Source organism: Anguilla rostrata, chromosome 5 (genome assembly GCF_018555375.3).
Source record: "Anguilla rostrata isolate EN2019 chromosome 5, ASM1855537v3, whole genome shotgun sequence".
Taxonomy (NCBI): Eukaryota; Metazoa; Chordata; class Actinopteri; order Anguilliformes; family Anguillidae; genus Anguilla; species Anguilla rostrata.
In genome coordinates, this window is record NC_057937.1 from 61209071 (window position 1) to 61224084 (window position 15014).

The following is a 15014-nucleotide window of genomic DNA, read 5'->3' on the forward strand; positions in this document are numbered from 1 at the left end:
ACCCCAGAAACATTATTGCAAGTCAGTGAGCTGGGTGTGCTCAGATGATGATGATGATGATGGTGGTGATGACGTGGGTTGTTCGGGTCATTTAATTCTGTTGTGCTTCATTATTTATAGCTGTCTCTCTTGTGTTCTGCAGGGGAAAGACTTGACTAATGAGATCACAACAAGCCCATGCGCTGTATTAAAATGTTTCTAAACAAGTTAAATGGCGCATCAGCATCTTGCCCCAGAAACGTCTGGGCTGTGTAGCTGTTTTAGACGCTGGCCAACACGATGAAGCCCTTTGCAGGTTTGGGGCTTTGTTTGCACCATTAAACCTGTTTGGGAGAGGTTAACACCATGTGGGTGTGTGACTGTTTCCCCGCCTTAGAAGTTATGCCTCGGAAATAGGATGTTGCTATGACTACTGCCGCTCATTTGGATTTATAGTCAGGACTGTGGCTCTGGGTCAGTCTTCCTCAGAACTGGTCCAGGAGAGCCACAGGGTCAGCTGACTTCTGTTTTCTCCTTGAGATCGGCAACCGATTCAGACCCGAGAAGCCAGGTGACCCGAGTTAGCTGTGTGATCAACCGCTTTAACCGACCAATCACTGTGCTGCTCCAGTGCTGAGAAACGGGTCAGCAACACCCCGTGGCTATCCAGGACCAGGACTGAGGGCCTCTGATCTAGGCATTAGGCCCAAATGGGGACGTCAAGGGGTTCTACATTTTAGGGCAACATGCCTGCTGGTCCATTCCTCCTTCTGAATGGGCAACCAACAGGGTTCCCAAACTTTTGGTGACTGAACTTCACAAACACGCAGGAAACAAAAGCGACAATTTTCACTTTTTTGACCTGTCACCGATTTATTAAAAAATTTAAAAAGCAGCAGACATGTTTGCACTGGAGCTGTCCTCAGTGTCACCACATTTTAGTCTGTTTACTAATGAGTCAGATGACAAAAATAAACACTGTATAATTATGTTTTTTGTTGACTTGAATTTAAAAAAATAGTGACGCATCCTCTAGTGCTTTATATTCACCCAACAGAGCAGAGTTAGATCCCTGGGGGATTGCAGGTTTATCTCTTTGTCTATTGTTACATGCTATTCTGGGAACGTAAAACCGTATAAAAACCCTTATTGTTGTGCTTGTGCTTTTAATCATAACAGGCAGTTTATTGTTTTCATTGTGTCAGTCACTTATAACTGTTGCAACTTGGCGTCGGGGCCAAATATAGAACCATCAGCTTGTTTTTTTTTTAACTCTTGAAGCTATATACTCGGGCTTAACCATTCTTTAAATTTTATAAAGTGCCACCAGACGCCATTAAACGTTTGTCTTGTCTTGTCTTTTCCCCCACCATCTTTTGGTCACGTTTTCTCTCTCCTCTTTTTCCGTTTTTTGTAGCCATGACCGAACAATGCAGGACATCGTCTACAAACTGGTGCCAGGTCTTCAGGACGGTCAGTATGCGCCCCTGAGCTGCGCCTGCTGCTCAGAGAACAGAATCGATCTGTCGGCCATGAACACATTTCTCTGTGAAACATTCAGGCCTTTTCCCCCCCATATTCTTTACACTCCTTCCTGAATTACCAACCCAGTAAAACACTTTCGTCAGGGTTGTGTCACCTATAATATATAATACATATTAACTGACATAGTGACATGACTTATTGGCTTTTTTAAATATTTGTATTGATTTGCCATTGATTTGCCCAAGTGAAAAATCTATGTAGTAAAACCTGTATTCCCAGATTGTGCTCTCGACATCTCAGCTCAGATGCAGTTTTTTTTGGGGGTCCCAGTTGAGTAAAGGATGTTCTGCTCTTGTTTGACCCCCCCCCCCCCCCTGCCTTCCTGCGAATGCACTGCGGAACGCTTGCGCCCCTCCCCCCCCGCAGCGGAGGTGAAGAAACAGAGGGATTTCTACCAGAAGCTGGGGATGGAGGTTCCGGGGGACTTGAAGGCCGAGCTGTGCGGTGCCAAGGCCCATCTGGGCTTCCACCACAACGGTAGCGTCCCATTCGCTCGCTCGCCTGTCAATCAATCCGTCGGGCCACTCCCTCTCTCGCCCCCCCCAACCTCGGCACAGAACCCGAAATCTCAGGGCCCAGGGACCGGTGGGTTCTGTGGCACAAATTTATGAATTGTCTTTCTTCATATATGAATGTCTTTCTTTATATTTGCAGCTACTGAAGAGCTTTGACAGTTTTTTTTTGCACTTTTTTTCCCTCCGAGCAGTAAATGAGATCAATGAACTAGCTGATGCCTCTGGTGGAAGTGTGAAACCCTGACTACAAACCAGACACTGCAGCCCTGTGAGCTGTGAGCTCACAGTATGCACCCAGTAACGACAGATTAAATTACACATTTTTACATTTATTTGTCGTTGCTGTGATATCTGAAGAAAGAACAGTCACTGTTCGTTCTGCTCTAGAAGAACATTACCTGCGGTCGGATTGCTGGTTATTTAAAAAAAACAAAAACAAAGGGAAAGAGTTATCGATTAAAAGTGGGGGTGATACTCTGCGGCTTTGGGAGAGAGTGAGGGTGGAAACCACGCTCGTACCCTTTATTCCCGCCGAGATCGGGGCGCTGATGGAGAGAACACTGCCTGTCCCAGAGTGAGGATTAGGGGGTGTCTGAATACCCCGCCCCCCCCTGGCCCCCCCACCCCTCAGCCCCAGAGACCCAGCAGCGCTGAGCTAAAAGGTTCACGCTCTTCTGAAGACTCGCTCCCTCTGCTCCCTTCAGCCATTTACCTCAGCCGTCTCTCAGCGGGCTGACAGGAGGGTTATTTAGCAGAGAATACTCTCTGTCTCTCTCTCTCTCTGTCTCTCTTTCGCTCTCTGTCTCTCTCTCTCTCTGTCTCTCTGTCTCTCTTTCTCTGCCTCTCTCTCTGTCTCTCTCTCGCTTTCTGGCTCTCTCACTCTCTCGCTCTCTCTCTCTCCCTCGCTCTCTCTCTCACACTGTTTGTTTTTCTTTCTCACTCTCTGTCTTGCTCTCTCGCTCACACTCTCACAGTTTCTGTCTTTCTTTCTCTCGCTCTGTCTCTTTCTTTCTCTCTCAGAAACGAGATTTATCACAAATTTTCGTAACCTGTGAAACATGATTCACTAGAAAATCTAGGCGGTAAGTTAGTCCCAAAATGTAATGATCTCTAATGGTGACAGGAAAGAGCTGAGAAAGAAATTGGTAGTGACGGCTAGCAGCTGGTTTGTTGGTTGTTTTTTTGTTGTTGTTTTTTTGCCTGAAGGTTGTGCAGCCCTGCCAAATACAAAATCACATTCCTAAGCAAATCAGTATGGCCCTCCCACAAGACCAGCAATCACTGGACCAATCAGGGACCCTGGGCCAGCAGTCACTGGACCAATCAGGAAATGATTTTCCATTTTTAAAAGATGATGACTCTTGACCTTTTTTTGTCTCCCGTGGCAACCCAGGGGACCTCAAATCGGAGGACGGGGCCAACAAGGACACGGGGGAGGAGAAGAGGGAGGAAGACGAGGATTACCACAGGAGCGACGAGCAGGTAGCGATCCGCCATCTTCATCTTTATTGACGCTAAGGCCTATTGCGCAAAGCGCGCAACGACGTACCGAGCAGCACAAGCCGTTTCTCGCGTTCTTGCGTCGCAAAGCGTCCCTGGTAAGAGCGTGTGAGTGAATGTTGATTGTGCCGTGTGATGGATTGGTCACCTCTCTAGGCTACGTTCCTGCCTCTTGACCAATGCATGCTGGGATAGGCTTGTGTGTGTGTGTGTGTGTGTGTCCCAGATATTGGATGGACCGATTGCACCACTATTTGGTGTACATCTCAAGCACTCCATAACTGCGTTTAGAAACTTATTTTCATAATGTAGCAAAGACTCCTCACAAACTTTTACATTTTTGGGAGGAAGGTGTCATTTGCTGAATTGCAGAACTCTTTAAGTGTTTTATCTGTTTACCAGTTTGCCTGTATATTGGACAAATATTCAGTTTATCTGCTTTTGTTTATCACCACTCAGTCGTTGCACATTCAGTCAAATTTATTATGAATATGGGAGGGAGACGGAGAGAGGGAGAGAAAACCAGCACCTTATTTCGAACGTCGAGCTCTGATTGAATGAGATTGGACTGAATAATGCAAACACGGTTCTGTTTGTGCTGCGTGACCATGTGTGACACGGAATAAGAGGGGGGGAGAAAAATCAGAGAACATTAGTCAACTCAATGCATGTCACACGCATGAGCGTCTCTTATGTACTGACTCGCTGCTAGCGTGCAGCAGAATTAGCCGTGATTACCTTAGCCCTGCCGCGTTCCCTCTTCCCTTAGCATTCACGCTTCTGTGTGTAAGCTTTGACCGAATGAATGTGCAGTCATTAACAGTAAACAAATTGCTTTGAATCTATATGGACTCATGGCTGCTACGCTAACAGAAGGTGTGATTTAGATCGCACGCAGGGTGGGATGTGTGGGGGGGGGGGGGTTATTTACATATTCTCTGTGATGTGCCTTTTATGGATTTCGTTTGAGGAATGCTGCAGTGTAATATAGTGTTGTAATATAAATGCAAGGCTGGTCGTTCCGTTTACTGTATAGGAATGAAAACTGGCTCCCAGTTTTTTTTAATATATAGCTGCAAGCAGCAATTACAGGGTTCACAGCACATTGCAAAGTACATCGCAAAAACAGACATTATGAAAACATTATGAAACACAGACAAGATGAACAAACAGACAAGTAAACACCGGTTTTGAGAGGATTGGATGGTCTGTTGGTAAGTTATAGCTCATTTTGTGTTAGGGCATGACCATCTGACGTTTTACCAAACAAGGACATCAAAAAGTAGCTTTTAGGACTGGGCAAATAGGACCAATAATGCCTTAGGAAAAACATAAACTCTTTTCCATATAAAACAAAATGGCGTATACAAACAGCAGTGAACAGAGTGAGCGGTTGGTAGGGTTAGGGTCGGGTGTTGGCTCTTCCTGGGATGTGGGGTGGCTTAGCAGTTAGCGGGGTCCTCAGGATGTGCTAAAGTAGTCTTCTCTGAGTGCCCGCCTACTTTCACTGCTTTCTGGGAAAACGTATGCTTTTTTTTTTCTTAAAAAGTTATTTGAAGTTTCAGTGCAACAGAAACACAGGGCTTGGTGGAGGTTTTTGTTGTTGTTGTTGTTGTTGTGAATGCTTCTTTTCGGTTTAGATTAGGCTTGGGGTTTTTTTTCCTCTTCTTAGAATAGAAATGAGGAAAGCCGAAGCGGAGCTCCAGGTGTTCAGGCGGGACAGGTAAATTTCAGATGTAGCTCACGATCGGCTTGGTTCGGTTCGGCTGCAGCGCGCCCTCCCCTCGCCCTTTTGAGCTCTCAGGAGCGCTGTTTCTGTTTTTTTCTTTGTTTCTTTTTTTAAATCGGCGCGTTAGCGTAGCGCTCGGCGGCGTGTAGAGTGAGAGTCTCCTCCGGTCGCTCGCCCGACGCAGCTCCGCGGTGAGAGAGCCAGGGCGGGTGGCGGTGGCCCAGTCACGCCGCCCTGCTTGTGTTTCCAATTTCAGACACAGTTGAGTTCTGGGGGGGGGATGGGGGGGGGGGTGCAGAGGGGAGCTATTTCTCTAGCGCACGCACACACGCCTGAAAGTAAGGGGGTGGGGGGGGGGGCGGCAGGAGGAAATGTTAGTGCGGCAAGATAAATAACGGTTGTGCACGGAATACTGAACGAGGACTGCGGAACACTGTATTATTCTCTCTCTTTCTCTCGCTCTCTCGCTCGCTCGCTCTCCTCTATCTCTCAATCTCAGGGCTCAGGTCAGGTCGTCTGTGTGGAGTGTAACAGTAGTATCTCTCTTTTTTTCCTCTTTATCGCTTTCTCATTTTCTCTCTCTCCCTCTCTTTGTGTCTCTCTCTCTCACACAGGCCAGTATCTGTTTGGAGTGTAACACCAGTATCTCTCTCTCTCTCTCTCTCTCTCTCTCTCTCTCTCTCTCTCTCTCTCTCTCTCTCCCTCTCTCTCTCTCACACACACACACACACAGGTCAGTATCTGTAGTGTAACAGCAGTAATTCAAATTCAAATTCAAATTGCTTTATTGGCAGGAAATACATAGGTACATATTGCCAAAGCATCGTAAATCAATTAAAAATACATATTTACAGTGGAATACTAGTAATGAACATTCTATTAAAATAAATAAATAAATAAAAAAAATTAAAAAATTAAAAAAATAAAATATTATTATTATTATTATTATTATTATTATTATTATTATTATTAATAATAAAAATAATAAATAAATAGATAATTATAATTCTGTTTGATGGTCACTCAGTGTCCCTCAGGTTATGGCAGGCTGAGACATATTGAGCCGCAATTGGGGCTGTTGGTCCTTGTCCTAATAGGACATTCAGAAGCAGTATCTCTCTCTCTCTCTCTCAGGTCAGTATCTGTTTGGAGTGTAACAGCAGTAAGCTCAGAGGTCTGAAGAGGAAGTGGATTCGATGCTCAGCGCAAGCCACCGTCCTGCACCTCAAAAAGTTCATCGCCAAAAAGCTCAACCTGACGTCGTTTAACGAGGTGAGGTGTATGACCGACCCTCTCCTCTGACCCCTGTCTGTGCCTCAGAGGTGTATGACCGACCCTCTCCTCTGTCCCCCTGTCTGTGCCTCACAGCGGTATGACCGGCCCTTCCCCTGTCCCCCTGTCTGTGCCTCACAGCGGTATGACCGACCCTCTCCCCTGTCCCCCTGTCTGTGCCTCACAGCGGTATGACCGGCCCTTCCTCTGTCCCCCTGTCTGTGCCTCACAGCGGTATGACCGACCCTCTCCCCTGTCCCCCTGTCTGTGCCTCACAGCGGTATGACCGGCCCTTCCTCTGTCCCCCTGTCTGTGCCTCACAGCGGTATGACCGACCCTCTCCTCTGTCCCCCTGTCTGTGCCTCACAGCGGTATGACCGACCCTCTCCCTGTCCCCTGTCTGTGCCTCACAGCGGTATGACCGGCCCTTCCTCTGTCCCCCTGTCTGTGCCTCACAGCGGTATGACCGACCCTCTCCTCTGTCCCCCTGTCTGTGCCTCACAGCGGTATGACCGACCCTCTCCTCTGTCCCCCTGTCTGTGCCTCACAGCGGCAGAGATGAGTTCTGTCCTTCCCGATCGTGGTGCGTCATTTTTGGCTTAAGCGTTGTGATGATGTCACTGCGACCGCTCTTGCAGGACCGATGTGCGTGCTGATTGGTCGCTGATTGTGCTCTGATTGCACATCCTCTCCGCGGTCACTGTAGATTTACTGAAGAAATCCGACAGGATACCCCCCCCCCCCCACCCCACCACAATCCCTAATCCCTGCCCCGTCAGCCTGCGACTGAGTTTTGGGAACGTAACTAAGCGTTAAATGCGGTTTTAAATATTCAGCAGGACCTGTCTGCAGCTGCCTGTGCGGGTGAACTTCAGTCGGAAACGCTCTGTTGCGAATCTCAGTCCAGATTTCCCCTCGCCGCTGACCTCCTGACTGTGAACAGTGACGGTTAAAAGGCTTTTCATTACGCACACAAGAGGGAAGAGAACTGAATCGCTGCTTCGTGTCCAAAAACTTTGTTCCCCCGATAGAGCAGCATGACTCATTGTTCCTCATAAAATCTCTGAATTATTTTAGATTGGGAAGAAAAAACAACAGTTCTTTACTTTTCTCTTTAATCCCCCTCCCCCTCCATGTTGCCCTATTTTCTACACCCCTGGGTACTTACAAAACAAAGTGAAGTGTCTCTGCGCTTAGATGGATGTTGTCTCAGCAGCAGGGTGTCTGAGTCCCACGGTGCTTGGAGAGCCTGTGTATTGTCTCCACAAAACTGTTGATTTAAGTAGCATGAGCCCTGGCTGGCTGAGCAAATAGTGGCACCTATTAAAATGAGGAAATTGTGATCATTATTCCTGAGGTGCTGCTGGGAGGTGTAGTTTAAACATCTCCTCAGACTGCATTTCCCATCAGCACCGTCAAACATTCATTGCATATAACTCCTCCTCCATCAGGGTTTGGAGTCTGACATTGAGTCTGATTAAGTAAAGCAGCCTAATGTATCACTCCCATAATGCATATGTGATTCATATGTTTATGTGCCATATATACATTTAAATAGATTGTTTCTGTGTGTGTAATTTACTGTGAGTGAGTGTGAGTGTGTGTGTGAGTGTGTGTGAGAGAGTGTGACTGTGTGCGTGTGTGTTCGTGTGTGTGTGAAAGACAGAGAATATGATTTTTTAAAATGGCTTTAATATGTTCTCTCACCAGCTCGACATTTTATGCAACGAAGAGATTTTGGGAAAGGACCACACACTGAAATTTGTCGTGGTGACCCGGTGGAGATTTAAGGCAAGTGCAGCTTATTACAGGGTGTTGTCTTATCAAGAGATAAAGCTAAAGAGAGAGTGCTTTGGGCTGTGTCCAGAGAGCAGTGCTGCACAGAGGATATAACATCCCCCCCGCTTCCTGTCTTTAATGACTTCTCTCCGCTCTCCTGAACACTCTTAGTGGTTTTCCGACGGCTTACCCAAGCAGTGAAGCAGCGGGGGAATTCACCCAGCCACTTTACTGCAGCTATACTGCCATAAAGCCTGCATAGAGCCTCCATAAGGGCGCTATAACACCTGTCATAACCAGTCACGGCAGTGTATTACAGTGCATTACAGGTTATAATGAATGCTGGACACTGTAGTAATGCATGTCCCGGTTAGTTTGTTATAATTAGTTATTGGTAAGCGGTTGATACGTACTCGTAGCGGTTGAAGAATATGACATATTTATTGCATTGGTATCATGTTTGTCAGACACACTAACAAGCTCTCACGGCTGGTTACGGCAGGTGTTGTGTCATCCATGTGTCATTCGTTATGACGTGTAGTTCAAGTTAAGTATCGTGGAATTTATGTGGCCAGAAAGTATCTCTTTACTGCCTTGTTTTGACCCCCTGTGTTTTACACCCTGCGTGTTTCTCTTTCTCTACAGAAGTCCCCCCTCCTGCTCTACTACAGACCCAAAATGGATTTGCTGTAGGAAGCGGGCCCCCCCCTGGAACCCCCCCCCCCACACCCCCGCCCCCAGGCCCAGGACTGCACTGCATAATGCAGAGACTATCACCCCCCCGACTCATGGTGCGTCAAAACCCACAGGACAACCTGCAAGTCTGCCTCTCCCCGACCAGCAAAACGCGACCGGGAACACAAACCAAAACACAACCAGGAACACACAACCAGGAACACAAACCCAAAACACAAACCCAAAACACAAACCCAAAACACAAACCCAAAACACAACCAGGAACACACAACCAGGAACACAAACCCAAAACACAACCAGGAACACACAACCAGGAACACAAACCCAAAACACAACCAGGAACACACAACCAGGAACACAAACCCAAAACATGACCAGGAACACACAACCAGGAACACAAACCCAAAACATGACCGGGAACACAAACCAAAACACAACCAGGAACACACAACTAGGGATACAAACCAAACCACAACCAGGAACACACAACCAGGAACACAAACCCAAAACATGACCAGGAACACACAACCAAGAACACAAACCAAAACACGACAAGGAACACAAACCCAAAACACAACCAGGAACACAAATCCATGTTTCAAATGTGGGGAGGATGGGGGGTGGGGTGCAAGGAGAACAGGGAGGCCTTGTGTCCCGCTATGTCCTAGATATGTGAAAATTTAAGAAAGCGTATATTTATACTTTTGTACATATGTTAGAGTGGAAGAGACAGTACCGGTGCTTTCTTTACACAAGAACCAGAAAGCAAGGAGTTGCGTGAGAATTATTATTATTATTATTATTATTATTATTATTATTATTATTAATATTAATTTTACAACTATCCATGCTAAGCTCTCCTTGCTTTGCTGTAACCCAATCCTTGTGTTAAATATCCACTGTGCTTACAAACAGCCCATGCAGATCAAACATTTTACTTTCCCCACACTATTACCCAGACTTACAACCCTAAAGGCCAGAGAGAGTAAAAAAGAATATATATATATTACATAATTTCTAAACTGTTTATATGAGTTATATATTGTCTCCGGGAATTCTTTATCCTTTTTAATTTCAATTGTGAATATGATGAATTACATTTTTTTATTTTTTTTTGTTGCATAGTAACTTATGTCCTATATATCAGTATTGTATATAAAAAGTGATTACGAGAGGTTTTGAGAGAGTTCTAGGCATGTTTTCCAAAAGTGCTATAATTGCTATAATTGCAGTTTGGGGGGAGAGGGGGCAGCAAGCTAAGATGAATTTGCATTTTAAATACATTCCAGCTTCTTTATTCGAGAATACGAGTGCGTATTACATGGTCGGACACGCCAAAAAAATCTAGCAGTGGACTCCTGATGCAAGGGAAGGGTCATATCTATCCATCATTCTGAGCAGATCTCTCTCTCTCTTTCTCCCTCCCTCCCTCTCTCTGTCTCCCTCTCTCCCTCCTTCCCTTCCTCTCTCTCTCTCCCCATCGCTGCCTTCCTGCCTTCTTCCCTCTCTCTCCCCCTCCCTGCTTCCTTCCCTCTTTCTCTCTCCCTCCCTCCCTTCTGCCCTGCCCTCTTCCCTCTCTCTCCCTTTCTCTCTCCCTCCCCCCCCCTCCCCCCTCTCTCCCTCCATCCATCCTTTCATTGTCCTCGCCCCTGTCACGTTTGGCAGTTATAGCAGCCCTCTCAGCAAATCAAATGACCTACAGCCTCATGCATAAGAAATGCGCGATCATTTTAAATTTCCATCCTGCAGAGTGTGCATTGGGTCCAAAGGGCAGCCTCTGGGAACCGAACCATTTCTCACCGGAGATCCAGCTTCGGTGCCAAAGGCTCTGGGCTCTGCCCAGCTCCACCCGCACCTGCCTTCCATCCAGAAACGCTGTTTGAATGCAAATTAGGAATTTTTATTACTCAATAAGCCGAAGCCATTTACATGCAATGGGGGGAAAAAAATTGTCTCCTTTTTTTGTTTTTTGTTTTTGGTTGTAATATGTACCTTAAAATGTAAAAACGAAAAAATTCATATTACTTTTAAGAAAAGTTTTGGGATGGCATTAAATTGTTTACTTGGTGTTTCCAGAAAAATTTAAATCTAACTCACTGATAAAATGACACTGTTCAGATATGCAAAGACTTTTTGACGGGCCCTTCCCTAACCTCACTATATACCGTGTAAAATTCTTTTTCTGTACACACAGATATTCTGAAGACCAAAGTGAATTGTAACGTTTTATGTGTCTAGAATCACAAGGAAGCAAACGATTTGAAATTGCAGACATACGTCAGACCCAGCTCACGTTAGCCTTTAAGGCTAACATTTCCCAGAAACAAACATGGCTAAAAAATAATTAAGGTTTTTTACTCTACCACAAAACAGGAAGAGTATCTCAGTTAAAGTTCTGCCTTCCATGATTTTACTCTTTTCTGAATGATTCCCTGATTTGAAAGGTGCTTTTTTTGAAAGATATTTTGTATGCAAGTAACTCATATGTTTAGCCCCTGATTGGTTGCCACGCTCTCTAAAAGATTTATCTTGATCCCCCCCGTCCTCTAAATGCGCGCAGTGACTTTATCTTTTACGTATTTCTATATCTTACCTAGACGATTACGTCATTTACCCTGTTTTTTAAATTTAAAAAAAAAGATTGTCGAAGCAAATCACCATGAATCTATAAACAATACATTAAATTAAATTAAAATTAAGGATGGTTTCCGGAGATTAGAAAACATTCAGCCATTTATGTTGAGGAGTTGATGAAATGGGCAACTTTGAATTTCATTCAAAGTAACGGAAACCAATGTGTCAGGTTAGGATGTCAGAATCTGTTGACGCAAAATGGGGTTACCATGATGGACTTGCTTACTTCGGTATTCCTTAACCAATACAATACTTAGCTGGGACTAGCATCGGGTTTTTAATCCAGTAAGAAATCTCATTTTTTTATTTTTCAGATTATACATAAACACGGTGGATTATTCAGATCCCCATTGCGCATAGAGCCAGATACGAGTTTATATAGACTGGAGTAGAGACAGGTGGTGTCAGACACCAAGGTGAGATGTCGTCTTAACAGGTGCGTTGTTAATTCAGCCTAGGCAAGCAGTGATGGACAGCCATATGAATTTAACATTTTTCTCACGCATTTTAAAAAATATTTATGAACGATGAATTACGTATTATTGTGCTACCTGGATTATATCCTCAGAAAAGCCAAGTTATTGTCCATCAGTTTTTAAAAAATCTTTTTTCAAGGCTGATGATTAAAGAAGCAATATACATTTGTCACATGACTGGTAATATTTGGGTTTTATTTTGTCATCCTCACCTTTGCTAAAGAATCTCAAAAGTTTGCTAAAGTGTTTAGCACAAGTTATATGTTTCAAACCGGAAGATCTGTGTCAGTTTGTGTATAAACAGTATCTGTGGCTTTTAAAAAAAAACTGTTGTTATTGGACAAAGGCACATATTTAAATTTCTTCTTTTTTTTAAGTTTGTTTTTGTATTTAGTACTCTGGTGAGTGCCGTTCAGGTGTCCATTGAGCTCTGGGATGGAGTTTTGGGGCAGAGTGTTTCCATGGTGACGGTTGGCCCACCCACGTTTGGCAGAATCAGAAGCTGCCGATGGTGCTCGCGTGTGTACAATATGAGCTCAACGTCGATGGTGCTCGCGTATTTTACAGTATGAATTCAACGTCGATGGTGCTCGCGTATTTTACAGTATGAACTCAACGCCGATGGTGCTCGCGTATTTTACAGTATGAACTCAACGCCGATGGTGCTCGTGTATTTACGGTATCAACTCAACGTCGATGGTGCTCAGATATCTACAGCATGAACTCAGCACGGTGCTGGTCAGCCTCTGGTCGGAACGCTGTGGGCTTCCAGGCTCGTCTCCAGAAACGCGCCATCTTGCTCGGCCATTTTGTCTTCTCAGTGTCGCCCTTTTCGGGGGGTTTGCTAAACTGTCCGTTCCTCAGTCTTCAGGAGAGATGTGATTTTCTTTTTTTTTTGTTTGTTTTTGTGTTTGTTTTTGTGTGTGTGTGTGTGTGTATCTGTGTGTGTGCGCAAATCGGATCAATTGAGAATGAAAGTATCAAGTATCAAGGCTTTTTAGTCAGAGGAGGATCATTGCTGTATCTTTGAAGAACATGATGAATCTTGGCGTGTTCAGTGGTAGTTAACCGGGCAGCTGTATCGGAGTGAATAGGGACACTTAGTGTGAGACTCTTGGATTGATTAGCTCCTATTGCTACTTCCATTTTCTTGTATATGCCCAGGAAAGGTGCTTGCAGGTTATAATTGATGTATTTGCAGTTTTTCAATCGAGATAGGCCATTCTGAAGTCCAGGTTATCCCATGACCGCCCGGATACTGTGGAATAGAGTAGAGTCTGGATAATACTTAATGTCCTCCAGCATCGTTTGCCAAGTGAAGCAGTAGTTTGGGAAGCAAAGTGTCCTCTTATTACAGTTTACAGCCCTGGATGTCTTTAATGTTAACTGTACACACTGCAGGAATATACTTTTTTTTTCTAGTTTATAAACCAGAGAGGGAACCTTAACCAGTATGACTGTCCTTCTTAGTGTCTAGTTTTTTGGAGGGGATTTTGATACATTTTTCCTTTTTTTATTTTAGTTTTTTTTATCATGATAAAATATTATTTTGACCCAACAGCCAGGGCATACATAGACTGCACCAGCTTGACAGTGACAGTTTAGCAACCCTGACAAAAAAAAAAAGAAAAGCAACAAGGTGCTTTTGGCAGTTGAGGGTGTTCGATGGGATGTGCGTCTGTGAGATGGGCCGGCCTACACGTGTTGCCACAGCAACCAGCCTTCACTGTCACAAAGCCCCCGTGAGCCATACATCAGCTGCCAATCAAAAAAACAAAAAAAAAAAGGGAAACTGTTTTACTGGACATGCATGTTCTGGAACTCTGTCGTCCAATAAGGAGCTTGCGTTCATATTTTGTGTTTTACGTTCGTTTTCGTTATAGAGGGGATCTGGTTTTGAAATTGCAGTTTTCAGTAACAGCTAACTATCTCAATTGCGGTCGGTGCAAAACTTTCTAGAGACGTCTATCAACTAAATTGCAGACTTTACTATTTTTACATTTAGAGCATTATTCTGTGGTTTTGTGTTTTTTTATCATTGTGGTTATTGTATTATTGTTTTCTGTGTGCTGCAAACATTCAAATGTTTGCTTCTTTTGGGAATGAGGTCTTTTGAAAGCGTCGACAGGTCAGTGACATCAGTTTGTGGGTTAAAAAAGAAGAAATGTGCAATATAAGCTTTCTCAGATGGTTGAAAATTTCAGCTGAAAACTTTCAGAAAAAAAGGAAAAAAAAAAGCAACTTCCTCAGGTCTCAAATTGTCCTTCTGGTTCCCACTCGCTGGAACCGGGAATCTCAGATTACACTAAAGCAGACAAACAAAACCGTGAATTTATCTTGTGTTGTCTCTTTGCTTATAAATGTCGATCCGTGATGTGTGTGGGAAGATTTTTAAAATTCCAAACACGGGCACTTATTCCAGTGTCTTTTCTTTTTGTTGTTTCTCTTCTTTTTTTATTGATTATTTATTGCACATATGATGAAAGAGGACTCATTTTCGTTGCCATGTACGAGGAGCGCTGGAGTCCGAGCGGAATATCAAAGAGAGCAGAGCTGTTTGTTTTTCTCACATGCGTAAAGAAAAAAAAGGAAGAATTTTGTCAAATTTAAGAGTGCTCGTTTCATTAATAAATGCCTTTTAAAGAGCCCCAGGCTGCTGTGGTTTTTATTTGTATTCCAGATGGACTGCGTACAGTATGAAAGCTGTCCAAATGTTCCGCTTTCTCTGATAAGCCTCCTGTTCCTGCTGTCCGTACCCACAATGCTCTTCCCGCTCAGATCCAACATTCTACAGGACCAGGGGGGCAATTCTTTTGAAACTAACACAAATTTCCTTCCATCAGTTATTCTGACTGGGAATTACATTGTCCGGCCTGGTCCGCAAACCGG

The 15014-nt window shown here is 44.4% G+C and overlaps 1 protein-coding gene across 2 annotated transcripts in view; it reads left to right on the forward strand.

The window, feature by feature from the left end:
- The window catches only part of LOC135255844 (polycomb group RING finger protein 3-like), a 41443-nt gene extending 26672 nt beyond the window's left edge, over positions 1–14771 (forward strand). For both annotated transcript variants that reach the window (XM_064337548.1, XM_064337547.1), the window contains 6 exons: positions 1397–1452; positions 1891–2001; positions 3433–3521; positions 6403–6540; positions 8251–8331; positions 8965–14771. In XM_064337548.1, the coding sequence (XP_064193618.1) occupies positions 1397–1452; positions 1891–2001; positions 3433–3521; positions 6403–6540; positions 8251–8331; positions 8965–9012 (523 nt within the window). In that variant the 3' untranslated portion in view covers positions 9013–14771. The remainder of the gene's footprint in view (positions 1–1396; positions 1453–1890; positions 2002–3432; positions 3522–6402; positions 6541–8250; positions 8332–8964) is intronic.
- Positions 14772–15014: the final 243 nt, after the last annotated feature.